This window comes from Castor canadensis, chromosome 2 (genome assembly GCF_047511655.1).
Source record: "Castor canadensis chromosome 2, mCasCan1.hap1v2, whole genome shotgun sequence".
Classification (NCBI taxonomy): domain Eukaryota; kingdom Metazoa; phylum Chordata; class Mammalia; order Rodentia; family Castoridae; genus Castor; species Castor canadensis.
In genome coordinates this window covers 6015137-6037954 of record NC_133387.1, presented here as the reverse complement: position 1 = coordinate 6037954, position 22818 = coordinate 6015137, and the positions used below count along the sequence as shown (strand labels likewise).

Below are 22818 nucleotides of genomic sequence, written 5' to 3'. Positions count from 1 at the left end.
CTAAGTGCAGTGTCCCTGCCCCCGTGTTCATCACTGTGATCCTAGCCCCCTACTCAAAAATTATTTAGTGAAAACAATGAATGCTACTTTTGTTATGGTAGATAACCTCAAGAGAATTTTCCAAAGCTTGCTCTTTTTTCTGAAGAAATGTGGTATTTATGCTGTTTTGCTTCTGCTGTGCACAACTACATTTGTGAATAGATAAAACCCTACAACTGAAAATATACTTGCCATCAGAACAATAATTAAAAATGTTTCAGTGACTAAATCACCTTAGACTTGATTTAATAAATCAGTAATGATTTAAAGTTACATACCTTTCCATATGCAGGTCTTTCTTATTCCCAACCAACATAATAGGTATTCTATTTACAAGGAAAAACAAAACATGACAAATAGTGACAGATTTTATTGCTTAGAATATATTATTATAATGAGTTTATCTAGCAAAGATAAAACTGCACTACTTACTGTACTTTCCCCACCATATCCAACAATTTGCCATGGATAACTTTAATCACTTCAAAACTAGAAGACAAAAAAGTATGAAATTAGATACCACTTTAATGAAGTTTTCATACAATGTTTGATAGAAAAAATACAAAACGTCCTAGACTCACCATTTTAACACAAACTGAACACAGAGAATTCTTGCATTTTCCCTACCAAGCTTTTTTACACCCAGTCATGCTTACTGAGACTATTCCAAGTGAAACAGGTGTGACAATTAGATGGGACAGTCTAGCGTTAGGGTGACAAACCACGTAAATGCCAACCTTAACCTCCAAACTCACCCAGCAAAGAACGAAACCGTGTATGTTTAAACTGAGGTTTGTGGAACTTTTTTGAGTTGGAGCACCCTAGCTTAGCTCTGTTGCTTTTTTCTTTCTAAGTGAAGAGCGACCACTATCTCTCTTGGTTTTGAATATAATCAATGTGCTGATGACTTGCTGGAGTCAGCTCTCAACTACACATCTTCTGGAGATGCATCGATCTAAGTATGCGGCAATGACGTCACAGTGGGGTTAATATGCCAGTAAGTGGTCACAAACTGCTCCCACCCTCACCCAGAAAGCCTGTTGTAGGTGCCTTCAAAGTTACTGGGACCCGGTGGACTCTTCCCTCCCCTCCTTCTCCCTGGGGCCCAACTTGGAGCACTGTACCCCATGTCAGCCTGCTGCACGCAACAGCCACTCCTTCCAAGTTCTCACTCAGCCAGAGAGACCTGCTGCAGCAGGCTCTAAAGGGCACCCACTCTGATGACTCCCAACCCAACTTGACTCCAATTCCACCTGTTTCTCCCTGAATGTACTCCCTCCCTCACTTCTTGCCAAGTCTTCACTCAATGTCACGTCTTAGACCTCTTCATGAATCCACAAGTTCTCTCACATTTCTCATCCCACCCCCAGCTTTTTCCATCTCGTTAGCGATGTAACAGACAGAAATAAGATGATTCATAAAGGTGGGCCTTTGGTCACTGTTGTATCTCAAGCTTTGGAACAGGAAGCCTGCCAAATGCACTATATACTATGCTATCTTGAAATATGTTTTTTTTTTTCGGTGGGGGGTAGGAACTGGGGTTTGACTCAGGGCTTTGTGCTTGCAAAGCAGGTGCTCTACTGTTAGAGCTACCACCTCCAGTTCACTTTGCTCTGGCTATTTTGGAGATGGGGGTCTCATGAACCGTTTGTCTAGGATGACCTCCAACTGCGATCCTCCCAAGTAGCTGGGATTAGGGGTGTGAGCCACCAGTGCTTGGCTAAACTATGCACACTATTATTTTTGATAAAATAAAAATTAAATCCCCCACAAGCTCACCGATGGTCAACAATAGGATATGGGTGTCCTAAGCTCTGTACTTTGCATTATAGAGTTAGTTCTGTAGCATGTGCTGCATTTGCCCCCTCCTGGACCTACACTCTTGTGTGTTCTCTTGGAGCAAGGGCTGGACCTAGTGACTTGTTTCCAATGAACAGAACATGGCAAAGGTACTGGAATGCCAACTCTAAGGTTAGGTTACAGACAGACTAATCTTCCATCTTGTTGAGGATTCTGACTCTTGCTGTGCCCTTGTCCTGATAGAGAGAACCACTTGGTACATTAACTGGGAGTTGAGATCAGTCCAACAAAGGCCACATGAAGTAGCTTGAAAACCTTCTACCCTGGTCAATCCTCTGGACAGGACTGCAGCAGTGCAGAAGCTAAGCCACAGCCACATTTCTAACCCTGGAAACAGAGTTGTGCATTGTTTCAAGCTGCTAACTTTCAGATAGTTTGTTATGCACCAACAGGCAACTAATATTTAGAAATAACCCCTCTTACTGTCTCCAAATTATTTTCATCTCTGTCATATGAAAAATAGCATTGGTTCTGTTCAGGTCTAACAGACTGCATTAGGACCTATGGGTTAATACCATAGGAATGCAAATTCAGAGTCTATCTAAGAAGGAGCAAGGGCTGGGAGCATAGCTCAACTGGTAGAGCGCCTGCCTAACAAGCACAGCACCGAGTTCAAATCCCAGTGCTGCACCTCCCTCCAATCACCCCCCTGCCGCTGCCAAAAAAGATCAGAGCTTCTCTAATGCAGTAAAGAGCCATCTTGAAATGGACTAAAGTGAGCAAAGCAAGCCTGTAACAGCAAGGTCCATGCCACGCTATTCCACATTCTTATCTTCACAAGAGAACTCTCTAGACTCTCTCAGCCAGCCTCCACTTAAATTACTTGCTAGGCTAACAATAGGTTGAACAGTTGAAGCCAACAATTTTGAATTGCTGGTCACAAGCCAGTATATTAAGATATTATCAATTTAATGGTCTTTTGAAAAGTAGCATTAAAAAAAAGATGGTAGGAGCACTATACACTAGAAAGGAACTTGTGATACACATTTGTTTACAGGTACTGGTTTCAGTGTAATAATACTGTGTGCTGTGGCTAAACCACTGGAGAAACAGTCAGTGCACAATAGCTCCCACTAGTTCAAAAGCATACTCATTTAGAAAGGGTCCATTTGTTCCCAAATGCCTGTTTATGCCAGGAATTCAGTCGTAATTTAACTTTCTGTTATAGACTTTGGAAATATGAGTATAGACAATTTTTGCTTCTCTGAAAACTCTAAGTTGAATACTGTAGGCTGATTTGGCTCCTTAATAAGGTGCGGAAACAACTGCAAAAGAATAGTAGGAGGGTTGGGGGTGCAGCCCCAAGGAAGAGCGCTTGCCTAAAGTGCAGGAGGTCCTGAGTTCAATCTCACAAGCATCACAGAAAAAGATTAGTGAGAGAAAATTCCTACAGACTTGTAGTTTAGACTTGGACTGCTTTACAAGTATCTCACACTGAAGAAACCAAATAGAAATCACAATGAACATATTCTGGATGGATATATAAGAGACATATTCAAAGTTGACTGAGGCCCCATTCTAGAATATTAATGGCTGAATGTAGATTTGTTTGAAAACATCTTAGTTGTTTTATTTTTTTGAGGCAGGGTGTCACTATGTAATCAAAGGTGGTCTTGAATTTGTAATCCTTCTGTTTTGGCCTTCCAAGTGGTAGGTTTACAGAAGTATGCCACCACACACAGCTCTCACATCACCTTTTGATTCTTTAACAGAATTACTTAAAAGTTAACATCTTTAAGTAGCTATCCCAACTGCCTCACACTGGAGAGGTCTTCTTTTGCCTCCTTGTATCTAATTCACTGCTGCTAAACTGAAGCACTGCAAAGGGACTTGTCCAACACTGGTAGGAGACAAATGAAAGCCCTAAGATTCCAGCTATCAAATCTGGGTTCTCTGTCTATTTCTAGAAATTATAAAATAGAAGGTGTATTGTTTAGCTGCAAGAAACAATTCTACAGGGACTTTATGAATCAAAGGAATAATCTAAGACCTTCAGTTTTATTTCACAAAATAAAATTGTTGTAATTTATAGGCAGAGGCTAACTTCAGTAAAAATGATGGCCATCCTGATCAACAAGATGGCCTTTTTAGAAAGCTTTACTAACCTATTTCTTGGATATTCACAAATAATTATGAATTCATTTTCTTAAAAGAACAAGACACCACTTCTCTCTTCCTCATGGGTGAGAGGTACGATGTATGCTCATTAAAAGATGGTAAAAAGTACCATAAAACACCACCACACACCCAACTGCAGTGAGGGAAACAGTCAGAATGTGCAAAGGACTGCCAAGAGAACATGGCAAGCTTTCCGTTCTCTGCTCTGCAGAGGTTGTCTGTAGCCTTCTCAAAAGTCCTTGGCAAGTCTAATTTCATTCCTTTTTATGTAGACACCTAGTTTTCTCAGTCAATAACAGGAGAGACACCTACATGGCCATGTTTATTTGCAACTCTCTTCACAATAAGCCAAAGTCTGGAAATAGCCAAGATGCCCAACAACTGATGAATGAATAAAGAAAATATGTTGTGGGAACTGGCAGAGTGGCTCAAGTGGTAGAGTGCCTGTGTAGCAAGCTCATATGAGGCCCTGTGTTCAAACCTTAGTACCTCAAAAAGACAAAAACCAAAACTGTGTGTGTATGTGTATGCATATACATATTCAGCCATAAAGAAAGACCAAATTATGTCATTTGCAGGAAAACAGATGGAACTGGAGACCATTATGCTGAACGAGAAAAGTCAAGATCAAAAGGCCAAGCATCAGATATTCTTGTTCATTTGTGAAACCCTGACCTAAGGCGGTATCTATGACAACAATAACAATAATGGGGCGTGAATCTAAAAGGGGCTGTGTGGGAAAGGACACTAAGGAGTGAACAGAGGAGGTATACACACACTGAAGACACACAATAGAACCCGTAATTCTGTTTGAAAACTAACACTAAACACTACTTGGAAAAAGAGGGAGGAGAGGGGAGAATGGAAATAAAATGGAGGGGGTGAATGTGTTCCAGGTATATGTACACATGTATGGAATTATCACAATGAAATCCTAGTTTTATTAATGTATGTGAATTCAAAACTAAAATAAAAAAATTTCCCAAACGTTTTAACTGTGTGGAGTAACAATTATAAAATAACCAACATTAAATATTTTCCAGCAACCACAGAGACTAAAATTGTATTTACAATTAATGAAGGAACCTGAATAGTGTCTTTCAATTTAATTAGTGAAATAACAGGAATGCAGAAATGAGTGAATCTGATCTTGCAACACTCACCATTAGAGTTTTGCTATATTCAATTGTTCTGGTCAAGGCATTATATGGCAGGCATTTAAACTGAAAATCTTAGAAAAAACTAAATGTAGTGGTGCATTCCCTGTAATCCTAGCACCTGCATCACAAGTTGAAGGTGAGCCTGGGATATGTAGCAAGGTTTTGTCTCAAGAGAAAAATCAAAGCCAGAATATTTTAGAATACTACTACTACTGAACAAGTATGAGGGAAGAACATGTGCAAAATAAAATTTAAAAATATATAAAACCAGCATTAAGAAAATTTTTGTAACTAATATAAAAAGGGTTAACTGCTCTACTAATTTATATTAGGTGTTCTTCAAAGTCAAAAAGAAAATTATCAAGTCTCAAGTTATTAAAAGCAGGCAGTGATTTGATATATAAAAGCCAATGCAAGTACTGTTTAGTAACAAAATATACACAATAAATAGGTAAGTATCCTATTACTGAACAAGGATTCTTATACAGCCATTTATTACTTTCAAACACTAAATATGGGAGACAACGTAGGTGGCACTCAGGAAGCAAATGTGAATATGCTAAACTAAAGACCGGAAAGAAGTAATCCAAGATGTTAATGGTATCCATGCTTAGGTGTCCCTAATGCTAGTTTGCACATTTTCCTATTTTTCTTAAAGGAACACACAGCTCTAGCACTTCATTTTGATTAAGGTGTAAGGTTTCTCAGAGACTGTCAGTATGGGATCTGTTCAAAAGACTGGCCACAGAATCCAGTTTAGTTATATCTCAACACCTCAAAGTATGATTCCCTACCTTGGGAGAAAAATAAGTAAAATGCTCACAGAGGAGACTGCAATTTTTGTTGGGAGGAGTGTGTAGTGGTGAGCAGCCTAGATATAGTTCAATATGGTAGACACCTTAGCCTGAAATACAGCTAGTGTAACCAAGGAACTGAATTTTGACTTTGATAATCTCCACTAATTTTAAATGGTCACATGCAGCACAGATCTGGAACATTTCCACCACTACAGTTAAGTTCTATCTGACAACGCTGTTCTTGACCAAGGGACTGGAGATGTGAACAGGAGCTGCAACACTTTCATATACTGTCTATGTAACCCCGGGCAGCTACTTTACCTCTTAGTCATTGTGTCTTTCTATGGGAGGTGAGGCAGAAATAAAACATCCGATGAGGACTGTTTAACGTAACAAATAAAGTGATGCATTATTAAGAAGAAAGACAGTATGGCAAACTCCGTGATGTGTCATACACTATTGAATAGATGCTAGCAAGCCACCAAACTCCCTCCATGGTCACTGATACTTCCATGAAGTCTTCAAAAACAAGCTGTTCCCAGTGCCCAGAGCTCTGCTGATACATACAGCTAGTTCTGTTGTGTTCATAGTCACAGACCACTCCTCCAAGTGAAAATATATGCTAGTCTTGGTAACAGGATATGATGCAAGAAATGTGTGGCTAGAGGAACCAACATCTGTTCTTACTAATAAAAAACACTGGTCTAATTTTTACAAAGATAAGGGAGATCCAACTAGACAAAGGTCCATTTCATAAATTCACAGTATAATGTATTCAACAAACTGATATTCCCACATTGTATTAGAAAGTCTACTTACTCCACATTAATATGGAAAAATACACAAAACATCAAATCAATTTATGTATTTCCCATTTCATAACAGAAAAGCTTGGGTCACGTTCAATTACTATCTAGGCTACCTGAAGGAAGAAAACAGATTTTATTATACCAGTGTAACCAGTGTCTGTTGGGGACACTGGTTTCTCCCCTTAATAACTTATTTTGTCACATGAAAATCATTAAAAAAGCCTATAACTAAGTCTGTTACTACTAACTCCAGCATAATACTAGATAATACTCCAAGCATAGCAAATAAACTTAAGCAAGCAGCTGCAGTCTTACCTTTTGATTGATGTAACAGAATACACAAGAATATAACCATTAATATCTATGGAGTATGTCTGAGGAAAAATAGAATATTCATCCTGTAGAAGAAAAAATAATTACATTTGAGTAAAGTGTTCAATCCAAGTAAACAGAGTACAACATTATCCTAGAAACAGCCTGTACACTGAAGATTTAAGAATGGTTTGGGGATGATAACATGCTTCAGTCATTAAAGATGACTCTGGAGGCTTTAGGACTTGAAGTGGAAAGCTAATGGCATCATTAATTCCTGGGAGAAGGGGAGAGAAGGAATTCAAAGGCGGCTGGTGGCTCCAGAGTCTCCTATCAAGGGATAAGCACTGCCCCATTTTCTTTCAAGGATGGAAGCGCTCAGAATTTCTCAGACCTCCACAGGAAATTACAAGTCCTACTGGTTTATTGCATTTATCTGTATAATTCATATTTGAAACTGTCATTCTATTTTCTCTATATGTTAGTCACAGCAACCTGGGCATCAATCTGTGGATTGTTAGAAGATTGCCACCAACATCTAACAGAGAAGAGGGAAGATAATCAAACTACTAGAATCAATCAGTGTATCTAGACTTTTGGGGACCAAATGAATTATTACTGAGCAACTTCGGAGTTAAAGACGAAGGTATACATTATGCAAGAGTCTTATAAAGCAGCTCCACAAAACTGCTTTAGATACACAATTATGAAAGCACACAGAAAGTTCTGACATCAATGCATTTTCATCAGCATATGCCACTGTCTAGCACAAATATTTCATTCTTAGTTGTAATATATAATTGTCAATATACCACATACCCTAAGTATGAACTCAGAAAAATCAGGACATGCCATCATATCAATCAGTGTCTCTGTTAACTTTGCAAACCCACAGTATGGTTACAGCTACTATTTAAGGTGGCCCAAATTTACTGCATTGTGGTAAAGCTCATTAAGAAAAAAAAAAAAAAGGAAAAATTAAATGTTACTTCAATTCTTTGATATCATAATCAATCAGAACATAGCTTTTCTATTTCACAGAATTTATCACACCCACAAAATAAAACCTTTGTTTTCACTATTAGTATAATTAAATTGGACTTATTTTGGTATTGATTTTTGAAAATAATTTTTGGTAATACAACAAAAACAAGATTAAGACAAAAATTTCCAATGATTTTAGTCACTAGCACAGCTATAGTAGGTTATTTTTTCCCTAAAAGTGCAAATGTGAAAATAACAAAGCACTGTGCAAAACCTAACCAGTTACATGTACAATGGAGGAAAGAGACCCCCAGCTGCAGCAGCAAAGGTAAAACTACTAATAAACTAAAATAAAACCAGTTTGATGTTGTACTCCAAAGATGGAGGCAGGAAGATTGTGAGTTCTAGGCCAGCTTGGTCTTCAAAGTGAGATCTTATCACAAAAAAAGAAAATCCTAAAATACTCCCAAGAGATAAAAGACTTACACAAATGAAAACCTGTGCCATGGTCTTAAGCAAAAATATGCAGAATCATAACACCAAGTTAATATATAACATGATTCTGTTAAAAAGTATTTTCTAAGAAAGAAGAGCAATTGAGGGGCAGGTGAGTGGAAACCATAAGGCTACAGTAATTAAAATAATGGTACACCAGCTCAGGACTGGAATATGTAGATAGACCCAGATAGGTATGGGAATTAGGTATATGGTAATACTGTATTTCAGATCAGTACGGATTAAAAAGTAATCCTCAACAACATGTACAGGTACAAGTAAAGCACCACCTTGGGGTGGTTAAGCTGGATCTCTAATTTGTACTTTGGCAAAAATGTACTCAAGGAATCAAAGACTTAATAAAAATTAAAACTGTGCATAACAGATGGGGGAATTTTTAAAAAATCAGTTAAAAATGAACAAATTGTACTGTGTGAAAATGAAAACACTTGTTGTGGCTAAAAACCTCTCAAACAAAAGCCTTTAAAGACAAACTGAAAACAAAACAAAGCCCTGCATCTTATACAAAAAATGCTAACTTTCTTCACATATTAAGGGGTCTTTTAACTGAACAAAGACCAGCCACACAACAGAAAAAAATGGCAATGTAGATGGACAGCTAGCTCACAGAAAGGGAAACACAAATGTCCTCAAATAGATGAAAACTGAATCAAATATCAAAGCTCCTTACAATAAGAGAAAAACATTAAAATTCCACTGGGATGCTATTTTACCCCTATCAAATTGACAGGTATTTAAAGATTTGGGGATGCATGGTGTTGGTGCGGAGGAGGGAAACAGTCACTGTCGTTCCCTGCTGGCAAGAATGTAAACTGTGATCTTACGTTATTTTATACCATTCCGTGTCTACAATGATACCTGACACGATGCCTGGGATATTCACTGCAGCATTGCTGGTGATAGCAAGACTAGCAACAACCCAACTGATCAATAAATTAACTTGCCAAACTGTTTATTATGTAGCACAAGGGAAGAAAGAGGCCATATGCATAGGGATAAGAAGACTGTCTTACACTTTTTGTGTGAAATAGAAAAAAAAATACTGTATTTGCAAATGCATACTATAATACCATATGATGGTATCTGCACTGTATTTGCATCAAGATAACTTAGAAGTACACACTAAAAACTGTTAAGTTGTGTTATGACAGCTAGAGTGGAAAGACTGAAGTTTTATTACTGTTTACCCTTTGTGAAATTTTCTTTTTGTTCTATACATTTATTCCTATTTTTTAAAAAATAAAAATTTGGTTAATTATAAAACTGTCAATGAATCTACTTTAATTACTAACAGTTTTTTATAGTACTCAAAAAAACCATCTAGGATACACGTCACCTCAAAATTAGGTCAAATCAAAATATTTTATGCAAAGTAAAAATAATCAACATATACTTAACTATATTCATCACCATCCTTAGCGGGGCAATTAAACACACATACCATAATGGTCCCCTAAGATTTTAATTGAGTTGGAAAATTCCTATCGAGCAGTGAGGCTGTGGCCGCACCATCTTAACACTGTCCCCCAATGCATTACACACACACACACTTTTTTTTTTTTGGATTTAGGCTGGCCTGGAATTTACAATCCTCCTGCTCAGCCTCTCAAGTGCTGGGACTATACAGGCATATACCATGTCCTGCTATGTACAGTACATAATCCTTGGTAATAATGACAAATGTTTCTGGTTTTTGTGGTTTACTACATTTCATTACACTTTTTATTACTTTAGTTTTTTTTTTTTTTTTTTTTTTTTTTTGGGTGGGACTGGGGTTTGAACTCAGAGCTTTGCACTTGCAAAGCAGTGTTCTACCACGTGAGCCTCACCTTAAGTCCATTTTGCTTTGGTTATTTTGGAGATGGGGTTCTTAAGAACTATTTGGCCGGGCTGGCCTTAAATCACGATCCTCCTAATCTCAGCCTCCTAACCTCCTAAATAGCTAGGATTACAGGCTTGGGTCACTGGTGCCCGGCTAGTGTACTCTTTATTCCAAAAAAAAAAAAAAAAAGAAAACGAAAAAGAAAAAAGGGGAAGGGGCTGGGGGGCTAGATTAGATATGTGACTCAGTGGCAGAGTGCTTACCTAGCATGCTCAAGGCCAAAGGGAGTTGGTTTACTGTAAAATAGTACACAATCTTACTCTGGCAGTAGCCTCATACATCTTGGGTTTTTGAGTTCATTTATTTTTTTTGGAGAGGGGTATTATTTTTCTTTCGTGCTGGATTTTACCTTGTGTTGTTTCATTCAGTATGCCTTAGGAGAAATAGGCTATACCAGGCTAGGTTTGTGTTAAGTATACTATAACGTTCGTTCACAGAATGTCTAATGTGGAACTTCTCAGAATGAGTCCTTGTGATGAATGGGTGTATATGCACTCATATAAACTACAAAGTAAAAAATACTTGCTGTTATGTTTTGTTATATAGCAACTTTACTATAGGGAATTTTGCTCCTAAAATGTATAAACCAGTGGATAAAAATTTTTTTGAGTCAGAGTCTTACTATGTTGCTCAGGCTGTCCCCAAACTCCTGGGCTCAAGTGATCCTCCCACCTTGGCTGAGGAGCTGGGTCTGGAGTGCATACTCCTGGGTTTGGCTATAGATTACTTTAAAAAGAATTCTTTCTTCAATCATCTCTCCCCACTACTACCAGTCCGAACCCCAGAAATAGATTTATCTGAACCCAAATTGTAGGATTTTCATTCTGAGTTTTGTGTAGAATGAAGGATAGAACCACAGCTGGAGCAGATGCTGGTTGTTTCATCATTGTGAATTGTAAAGCCAGTGTAGCCTTTGATATTATTGTTCACCAACTGTGAACACAATCTCTAACAATTATTAGCTGCAATCCCCATCAAAATTCCAATGACATTCCTCACAGATTGAAAAATCAACCCTAAACATGAAAGCACAAAAGACTGAGTAGCCAAGGCAATAGCACAAAGAGCAGTGCTGGACATATCACAATACAGGCTTCAAACTATACTACAGAGCCAAAGCAATAAAAACAGCAAGGTTACAGACACGAAGACCAATGGAACAGAAGGCCCATACACAAATCCATGAAACTACAGCCATGTGATTTTTGACAAAGGTGTCCAAAGCATACATTGGAGAAATGATAGCCTCTTGTTTTTTTTTTTTTTGTCTTTTCTTTTTTGGTGCTGGGATTGAACCCAGGGCCTCACGCATGCTAGGCAAGTGCTGCAGCACCGCGCTCCATCCCAGCCAGAAATGATAGCCTCTTCAACAAATTTTGCTGGGAAAACTGGATATTTGAATGTAGAAGACTAAGACTAGATCCATGTCTTCAACCTTGCAACAAATATCAATTCAAAGTGAATCAAAGACCCTAAAATAAGGCCTGAAATTTTGAAACTACTACAGGAAAGAGTAGGGAATATACTGGAACATACAGGCATAGGCAGCAACTTCCTAATAACCAGAATTTATAGGCGTTCAAAAAACTAAACTCCCAAAGAACCAACGACCCAATAAAGAAATGGGCAAATGAACTGAACATACATATCTCAAAGGAAGAAATAGGAATAGTCAAAAAACACATGAAGAAGTGCTCGACAGCTCTGGCCATAAAGGAAACGCGAATCAAAGCCATGTGAGGTCTACCTCACTCCTGTCAGAACGGCTACCATCAGAAGCACAAACAACACACATGCTGGCAATGATCTGGGAGGACAGGAACGCTTCTGACACTATTGGTAGGGATGTAAATTAGTACAATTGCTATGGAAAGTGGTATGGAGGCTCCTCAACAAACTAAAAATAGAACTGCCATCTGATCCAGCGATTCCACTTCCACACATATATCTGAAGGAATGTTAAGTCAGGATACAATAAGGACGCTTGCACACCCATGTTCACTGCATTACTCATAATAGTCAAGCTATGGAAACAGCTCAAATGCACTACAACTGATGAATGGATTAAGAAGATGGAGCATATAATATATATACTCAATGGAATATTATTCAGTCATAAAGAATGAAATTTTGTTGTTCTCAGGTAAATGGACAGAACTGGAGAACATTATGTTAAGTGATTTAAGGCAGGTTCAGAAAGATAAAGGTCCCATGTTTTCTCTTATATGTGGAAGACAGCTCCAAATATAAATACAAGCATCATATATACATACATAATCACACACATAAAAATGTTTCCCAAAGTGGGACTATTAAGAGGAGACTTAGGGAGAAGGAAAAGAAAAAAAAATGATAGAGTGAATAATACTGAAATGTATCACATCTGTGCAGGAACAAGATACAACGAAAGGCATGAAAACTGTAAACAAGGGTGGGGGGGAAGGATAAGGAAGAATAGTAGCTGCAAATGAGAACAAATTGAATAGACAAAAACTGTGAGAACCCTCTTAGCCAGTAATAACAGAACTGAAAGAAACAACAGAGCTGGCAGTCCAAGCATTGCTCTTGTCATACTGCACATCATATCCTTACTTCCTAAAATGTGATTCTGTCAGTTTCATTATCTGTGTCACTATTACATTAAAACAATCATTAATAAGTGCTAATACCACTCATTAAAACATCATTTTAAAATTTAAAAATGTTTGATGCGGAGTGTACATTCATGTTTTAGAGCAAAGCAGTACCTCAGAAGAACACACCTTCTATGTTGAGAGAGAGCCAACATGAAGACATTTCCTCTCCAGCTCTGCTGGTGTTAACCCTGCACACCCAGTTCACGACTGCCATCATCAACTGAGTAACAGCAAGCCACCCCTGGCCTCAGGGGCATCAAGTCTACAGTGGTCTCTGGCACCCTTGGCCTAACAATCCTGTGCAGGGAGATAGAACCACTATGGCCTTTTGTCAGAGCAAGTGCTAGATGCAGCAAGGCTCATTCACTGTCTTCAGGTCACTGGGTGAGTAAGAACAGCCAGACTCCAGGCACTTTAGTGGGAGTCTAGATACCTGTGAAGTATTGAGTCCCTAGAGCAACACTGCATGGAAGTGAGTTTTAATTTATATCCTCACCCCCACTTTTCAGGAGCTTAAAGAAGATCTAAACAAACAAATATAAAACAAATATTAACACTGTCAAGAGTCCTGCTAGAAATGGCAAGGCTATCCCTTGCCCAGGACCAGTATAATTGTAATGAGCATAATCATTACTAGCAGTCTAGCAATGATGTCAAACATGCCTCAGTTCAGGCAGTACACTTCTATTCATCTTAGCAACAAAGAAAGACAGACCCAAAGAATCCCACACTTCCTCCCTAAAGGGGCCCCGTCACTACTCTACAAGATGTATGTCCTCCATACCACTGCCCCCACACAGAGGCTGTTCCTCTTGTTCCAGTGAGTCCAATGCACCTTTTGTGAGCGGGCAGGCACCCTGAATGGCAGAGCCCAGGTTGGTCTTGCTCAATACCGCCAACATGTCTGATTACTGAAGCACACATTCACCACAGGCTGCAAATGCAAAGGGTGAGAGAGGTGGATGCATGCCATGGTGCTGTGTACAAGCTCAGAGGCTGCACATTTGGTTACTTTCTTCCAAGCTTTCAAAATGAAAACTCCAGGGTTTCTTGAGTGCTAATTACCACTCAGTACAGCCATTTCCTGCTGTGAGAGAGAGAGAGAGAGAGAGAGAGAGAGAGAGTAGACAGAGCAAGACAGCAAGAAAGAGAGACAGACATACAGACAGACACTGTCTATGTTCACTTCCGAACACCAAGCAGAGGGAATTCGTTCCCAATTCATGGGACATGTTCCATTATTCCAAGTCTATTCCAATTTCTCCAGGTTCTGGAAAAAGCCTCTAACATGGCAGACCAGATTACACTCTTCACCCTCTTGCTGGCCTGACTCTTTGTGATTGTAAACTGCCAAGGGCAGGAGGAGCTAGGAATTAAAATCCCAGTTCTTTATATTCCCTACCCTCCAGTCAACAGGGACAAATTCAGTTTAACAGAATGGTTTCTAGGAAAAGCAGGACAGGGTGTCATGGAAACAGGGCAACTAAGCTGTCAAAAGGGTTTTTTTCCCCCCACTCCAATATTCTCATTTTTCTCCCTTGCTCCCAGTCAGTTCCCCTGGCAATTTGCTCCATACATCTGCTACATTAAGTAATCTGTGAGAATCCTTCTACATAATCTCAAATCTGATCATCATACAACCAACTATATAAACTAAAGGCAACATTCAAACTGGAGCTTGGACTCTATAATCACCTGGTAAATCTATAACCTATAATCATAAAGTGAATCCAGTTATTCCTGCTTATTACCCTTTCTCATGTTGACCCTTGAAAGAGATTTACTTGTGCTCTTAATGTAGAATACGTATTACAGAGAACACTAATACAATTCTCTAATGCAGAAATAAAAGTTTAAAAAAAGGAAAACCACTATCCTATACTGAGTGTCAACCCTCCCAATGTTAAGAATATTTTTTAAACAATTCTAAAGTAGAAAAGCAAGTTACTTGGAAACGTGCCATAGAAGTCTTAGAGAAGACACATTAACATTCCGTTATACACACGCAGCATGAGGAGTGTTCATGGCTTCACTCCTGTGTCTGGGACTCTGCTTGGCCAGCACTGTTAGACATGCTGCAGGAGATTATGAAGTTCCACAGGTCACTTACTTGCCCAGCTGTGTCTACAAGTTGAAGATGATATTCTTGTCCATTTACTGTGATCAACTTTGTGAAAGCTACAAGGAAAAAATGAATTTGACATTAGTTTAAATAAATTAACTGCAGACCACTTAAAAGTTTGAACAATGACAACTGATCAAGCAGAGTCCCTAATAATCTCACGGAAAGTTCCCATGAAGAAGAATAAGCCTGGAGTTGTACTGATTCTTCTCTAGTTCTTTTAACTCAGAATAACTCTGGCTGACTAAAATCAAGCTGGGGTAATCTCTGAATCTTTTCCAAAGAAACTATAATTAAGCAACAATTCATACCCTAAAAAATATTATGAATGCTCTGTGGAATGAGATACACTACAAAAATACTGAGTTCTAGAATAAACCCAAGCCACGAGTGTTCCATTAATTTACAGGAAGTCAGAACACTAAGAGCTAATATTAATTGAAGTGCTAAGAACTTTCAGTACATAAAGGAAAGTAACAATTTTATTGACAGATAAAACAGCAATGGAACAGATGTTCTAGGATAAAGCCACCATTCTCACTTAGCTTAAGGATCTAAGCAATTTGCCACAAGTTCTTTTTCCTACCAAGGAGGAAAAATCAAGAGTCCAGTAAGTTCCAGAAAAGTCAACTCAGAAATCTAAGGAGACAGACTTCAACTAAACACAGACAAAAGAGGGAATATATTAACAGTAACAGAATCATGAGAAGTAACCATCTGGAACCTTACAGGGAAAGCAGAGCGTATTTGCTCTGCATCCATAGCTTTAGCCACTCTGCTGGCTGGTCATTCTGTGCAACACAAGCCTGCCAGCAAATGCTATCCCTTGCACAGCAGAGTGAAGTCCCATTTTGTCTGCCTCACAGCCAAAAGACAAAGCAACAGAGACAAATGGAAATTATTTAAGAAAACTCTAAGTGCCAAGGAGAAAGGCAGGAGCTCCATGGGAGCAAAGGTGGCTGGAAGAGAATCACACTAATATCACCACCCTCTTCTAATGCAAGCAAGGTTGAGAGTCAGGTGTGTACAGATCGCAGACCAATACCACACTGCACATCATCACTGACTGCTTTCTGGAAACGCTCACTGAGGAAATGGGTAAATAAACCAGATGAAAACTAAGTATGAGTATTTCAAGATGGAGAACACCCAGTATAACCTGTCTCACTGGTGCTAAGAAAAACTTCTAAGGTATTTTTCACTCTGACTTCTGACTTGCCACTCGAGGAGCTCTGAACCATTGTTAGCCAAGGGGCAGCCATGATGCAGTTCTAAACCCTTCATCAGTATTAAAAAGTGTATTTCAGACTTGATGAATGTTGCCTAAGAAACACTGGTGAGCAAAAACACCAATGGCCTTAATTAGAACTAAGTACTGGTGGCTGTAAATTATGACATAATTATCAGGACCAGATTATTATTATAATATTTTCAATACTGGGGTTTGAACTCAGGGCCTACACCTTGAGCCTCACCACCAGCCCTTTTTTGTGATGGATTATTTAGAGATAGGGTCTCGTGAACTATTTGCCGAGCTGGCTCTGAACTGAGATCCTCCTGAGTAGCTAGGATTACAGGCATGAGTCACCAGCTCCAGGCAGGATCAGATTATTAAAACAAGTATCATTCATTCATTGAAAAACTATTTCTTGGATGCTATTAGCACCAGGAGCACTGTGCTAGGGAAGCTCTAAGTCCCTGACCTTGAGCTGATATCCCAGTGAAGGGAGATGTACTCACTCACCCTGTTTAATATTCTATCTGGGGAATACCACCAGACAGAAGCTATGTATTAAATAAAAAACTCAAGAAAGCTGAAACTGAAAGGTAACCAGGTAGGACAGCACACAGGTGGCTGTATGGGACTTGAATGTTTATTCTGAATGTGATGGGAAACCAAGGGTTTTGAGCAGGGGAGTAACCTGATCTGATTTACATCCTTAAAATATCATGCTGGCAATGTTGTAACAGGCAAAAATGGACACAGGGAAGCTGGGCATGGTGGTGCATCACTCAGGAGGCAAAGGGCAGGAGGACAGAGTTCCAAACTTGAGCCTAAGCTACATAGTAAGACCCTGCCTCCAAACTACACAGGGATATCAAGTGGAGGCTCACAATACAGAGACCAAATCATGATTAAATAGACCATTCCATCCGAAAACCCTGAATTCCCCAAGTAGATTAACAGCTATTTACTAGTAAAGGCTACCAAAGCAAGGTAATAGAGGTTTCTAAACTTGGTATCCACAAAATAAGGTCTATGTCTACTAAAGTGTGTTAGGACTCTTCTAAGTCTACCAGCTGGCAAAGCTTGATAATGCTAGAAAATTCCTAGTTAGAATTTCCTAGTCATTCATCAATAGTGCTACTCCAAGATGGCTGCTATTCTTGTTTTTAAATAACCCCTACTAGGCTGGATGCCAGTGGCTCATGCCTGTAATCCTGGCTACTCAAGAGGCAGAGATCAGGAGGATCACGGTTCTAAGCCAGCCCTGGTAAATAGTTCTTAAAACACTTTCCTGAAAAAAAATCCACCACAAAAAAAGGCTGGTGGAGTGGCTCGAGGTGTAGGCCCTGAGTTCAAGCCCACTAATTTGACTTTATCATGTCATTTTAGTTTAAGTTGTGAGATGAACACTACAATAGACATAATAAACCACATCTGCATAAGTAGTATTTTGTATTTCTGGTTTAAAAGTTTTCCTAAACTAGAAAATGTGGTTTAACTTGCATGAATTCTCCTATATTAAACTGTTAAAGCAGGTGAGAGTCCCAGGATTTATGTTTTTACAGCGACATTTCATAGAAATGTTCTGACACTGAAGGACTGATATTGGCAGCCTATTCTCTATTATAAGGTAAGTACTATAATAATTACTGGATTACTTTGAGAATTAGACTACTGCATTTTTTATATCATAAAACTGGACTGGCAGAGGGGCTAAGTGGTAGAGTGCCTGCAAGATTCCCTCAAGTTCAATCCTCAGTATCAACAATCAATCAATCAATCAATCAATCATAAAACCATCCATATGGTTTTTTTTGAAAAAAAAATTCTTTTGAATTTACTATTCATCGCCAAATAATCTTTTTCTACCAAATAGTGGGGGAAAGGGTGCAATAAATGCTCTGTCCTATGTTATACTATGAGAAGTATGTAAATAGAATTGATGTCTTGAATATGGCTTATGAACTCTCAAGGGACACAAGTATTTTGATACTTATTTCTGCTCTTGCCTAAAGACTTTACACTCTTCACTGCTGAACACTAAAACAGAAAAAGATTAGCTGGACACAGAGGTGTGTGCCTGTCATCTCAGCCATGTGGGGAAGCATAAATGGGAGTTTGCAGTCCAGGCTGGCTCAGACATAAGAGACCCTATCTTACCAAAAACAAACAAACAAAACCCTAACAAAAAGGGATGGTGGCTTGGCTCCATGCCTGTCTTGCAAGCATGAGGTCCAGAGTTCAATCCCCAATAATGAAAAGGAAAAAAAAAATTAAAAGCGTAATTAAAGATGACGTTGACAGCCTTAAGAAGTTGGTCAACATGGGTGCAGTGGCATGTACTTAAACCTAGGAGTTACAGACCAGCTTGGGCAACACAGAGACCCATCACAGGGAAAGAAAAAAGTAGGGTCATACCACTTGATTTTTTTAGGTACTATCACGTTTTAGAAGTTGGACTTTCTTCTGAACCATTACCTGCCTAGAAAGAAAATGTTTTTATATACAACACCATGACTTTCCTTCAACTCTGTATTTAAATGCCACGGGACATATAATTATAAAACTATTGTTGTGGACAGAGCTTACCAAGAAAAGTATCTTTTACTGTTGCACGAATAAAATTCTAATTTGCTATGTTTAGCAAATATTAAGGCCAAGAACATGGCTTTCTTATGCTCTTATGCCAGTGGACAGATAGTCAACTTATTCATCTAGTATACACATTAATTTGCTCCTCACACTTACTTTTTTTTTTTTAACTTTCTTTTCTTCCCCCACTTTGGTACTGGGGTTTGAACTCAGGGATTCAAGCTTGCTAGGCAGGCGCTCTACCACTCAAGCCATTCCTCCAATCCTTGTGTTGGGTATTTTTGAAATAGGGTCTCACAAACTATTTGCCTGGGCTGACTTTGAACTCTGATCCTCCTGATTTCTGTCTCCTGGAGTAGCTAGAATTACAGGCATGAGCCACTAGTGTTGGGTTTTGTTTATTATTCTTTAAGCAAGTTCTTTACACAACTCAGCATAGAATTTAGTCAGGGTTCTACCCTGCAGATACTAGTAGGATTACTTTGTTTTTTTTCTTGACAGTACTGGGGCTTGAACTCATGGCCTTCACCTCAAGCACTCCACCAGCCCTATTTTTGTGAAGGGTTTTTCAAGATAGGGTATCTCGAACTATTTGCCCAGGCTGGTTTTGAACCGAAATCTTCCTGATCTCTGCTTCCTGAGTAGCTAAGATTACAGGCATGAGCCACCAGTATCCGGCTAGCAGGGGTTACTTTCAAACATGGGTTATCCCACAGCTAGTCTCACAACCTAACAGGTTTCCTTCTCGGCCACAAACATACCAAGACACAAAGACACTTTAAGCCAGTGATGGGAAAACTTTTCCTGTAAAGGGCCAGACAGCAAATTTCAGGCTTTGTAGGCCATATGGTGTCTGCTGTAACTATTAAACAACATTGCCATTGTAGAGCAAAACCAGCCATAGACAATATGGAAAGGAATGAACATTACTATGTTCCTATAAAACTTCATTAGGGCTGGAGATGTGGCTCAGTGATAAGAGCACCTGCCGAGCATGTGGAAACCATGGGTTCTACCCCCCACCTCAACACACACAATTTATGAGTAATGGCGCTTGAATTTCATTTCAATTTCACAATAAAGCATTGTTCTTCTTTTGACATTAGTTCTTGGGCTGTACAAGAAACAAGTAGTTGGACCTTTTGTAGTCTGCCAACCCTGTTGTAAGCCAAAGCATTACATGTTTCTTTTGCAAGCTTCAGGCAGATAACAGTCCATAATTTAGCTGCTTTAAGTTTATGCTAGCTTAATAACCATCGGTTAAGTCTGCCTAGTGTCTACATGCCAACCAGGATTTGATACAACCCACATTTAAACATCTGTATGTTCCCGATGACAAATTCTAGGGAAGTCCTGGTCTCAAGAATCTGAGAGACTGGTTTCAGGACCTAACTGGGCTTCTAAGAGCCCAAAACAAGACCAGATTAAGCTTCTAATACACTAGCTTCCCTGGATGTCACTCAATCTTTAGCATCTTTAGGAAGATTCTGAAACCAGGGTTGGAGTTGAACAAAGTGAAGGTTGCGGGTGGTTCTGGCAGCCTGTGTTTTTTTTTGTTTGTTTGTGAGTGTGTGTGTGTGTGCGTGCGCGTGGCATGAAATGCCAACAGGCTTTCTGAGCCAACTTATTTTTAATACTTCAACCTCTTGCTCCAATCCTAGAATAGTCTATTTCTTGGCAGCTCCTTTCAAGTCTTTAGGACTGGGGGTGGAGGGGTAGTAATCCTATAAGAGTAAGATACAGGATCTAGAGTGTTTTCATTCTTTCTTTTCAAGCTTGGTATCTCTTAAAAGTGTCGGTGAAGAAGGAGGAAAAAACGAAACAAAGATTGCTCTCTATTCCAGTTCTCTTGAAGCAGATTCTGGTATGAAGATGCTGATCGAGGTTGGATTCCTATTGACTAACAATTTCTACATGGCAGGGGATCAGGACATTGAATGAAAAAAATTGAATATACAGTGGTAGGTAAAGATTTTAGAAGCTTTCTTTGATCCTAGTTGGAGAAATATAGATTTAACTCAATAGTCCCTGCAACCAAAGCCTCTAGGAACACACAATGGCCATTTGTAAGCCAGAGAAGCCTTCTCAGTTTATAAAGTACTTGAAAACAATACTTACTGTTTTCTATGGTTGGATCGTAGGAGTCAACAAATTGGCCTTCAACAAACTGAATCGTCAATGAGGACTTCCCTATAAAAGACAACAACAGTTTAGTATGTATTGTCTTATTAGGATAAAACAAGTAATTCTATTTTACAAAAAATGGCACTGTACTAAATGCAGAAACGTGAAAGTACTGGGATCAGGAAACGTGTCTTTAAATTATCACTTTAGCAATTTTAGAAGTGAAATAAATTAATTAATTTGCTTTGTATGAGAAGACTTTAACCAATTAAGCTATTATGAATTAAATACTCCTGTGACGTTAACAAATACTAACAAGCACATCAGATATTGTTAGGTAAATTCTTTTTTTTCCCTTTCTGGTGGGACTGAGGTTTGAACTTAGGGTTTTTCACTTGCAAAGCAGGTGCTCTACCATTTGACTCATACCTCTAGTCCATTTTGCTCTGTATTTTGGAGAATGAACTGTTTGCGTGGCCTGGCCTTTGAATGAGGATCCTCCCGATCTCAGCCTCCCAACTAGCTAGGCTCAAAGGCATGAGCCACTGTGCCCAGTTAACCAAGTTAATTTCCTCTGGTGTCCTTGAAATATGGTGATTTTTTTTTCTTAATATAGAAATAAAAAATGATTAGTGTGTGTGCTCTCTTTCATAAATAGCAGGTAGAATGTTACCAAGTACAGCTTTTAAAGAGAGAAATCTGAAAATATGTAGCACAAGTCTTCATTTAAAAGGACTCCTTAAGACAGAAATTTTGTCCTAATCATTTTGTGCCAAAGGCCTGAGGGTGTCCAGATTAAGTTTCAGGTTTTTTTTCTTTCTGATGGTACTAGAGTTTGAATTCAGTCTCACTCCTGGCTCTACCACATGAGCCACACCCACAACCATAAATTTTTTGTTTATGGTTTTTGAGTCAGGGTCTTACTGTATAGCTCCGGCTGGCCTCAAATTTAAAATCCTCCTTTCTATGCTTCCCCAATGCTGAAGTTATAGGTGTGTGCCACCAAGCCTGGTAAGGAATATTTTGAATTTCACAAAATCACCAGTTAATAACTGAGACTGTTATGTTAACACATCAAGAACTAGGGCTCTAACTTCTCACTCCTCTATTAGTCTCCTAAAATTTCTCCTGGAGAACTTTAGAACAGGGCACATACCCTGTGAAGATACAAAGCAAAAACACACTTCAGATTATTTTATCACCAGGAAATAGGAAGGGGCCCCTGCCTTGTGTTACTCCCTAAACTCTTTGCTCTCAGAACATTAAACATGTCCTCAAAACATTAAACACATGGTCCATATGCTGTCCAAGCTTAACTTTCTTCCATCAGCAACACCAGTCTTATACTGCTGAGGTTGACTTGCACTTCTCTTCTGCCAAACTACAGTGTGCAGCTCATAGGCATATTGGTTTTTACGCCAAGACATTCCCCAGACTCAAAAGCTGAACAAATTTGTTCAATGTCTGGATTAAAAGCAGGATCTGCTGGGAGAGAAAAAACCCACTGTTTGGCAGATGCATTCCCTCACCAGCAGATCAATCTTCACTTTGCAAGGAGTATGAATTCCTAACAACCACACCACAGCTACCCCTCTGACTTCATCTACCACCTCCTTCCCACCCTCCAGTCACATCTCTT

The 22818-nt window shown here is 39.0% G+C and overlaps 1 protein-coding gene across 2 annotated transcripts in view; it reads right to left on the bottom strand.

Moving 5' to 3' along the window:
• The window catches only part of Rheb (Ras homolog, mTORC1 binding), a 51087-nt gene that overhangs the window by 4021 nt on the left and 24248 nt on the right, over positions 1-22818 (bottom strand). For both annotated transcript variants that reach the window (XM_020162017.2, XM_074060495.1), the window contains 5 exons: positions 21174-21245; positions 15224-15291; positions 7099-7181; positions 472-528; positions 318-365 (listed from right to left, as the gene is read on the bottom strand). In XM_020162017.2, coding sequence (XP_020017606.1) covers positions 318-365; positions 472-528; positions 7099-7181; positions 15224-15291; positions 21174-21245 — 328 coding nt within the window. The remainder of the gene's footprint in view (positions 1-317; positions 366-471; positions 529-7098; positions 7182-15223; positions 15292-21173; positions 21246-22818) is intronic.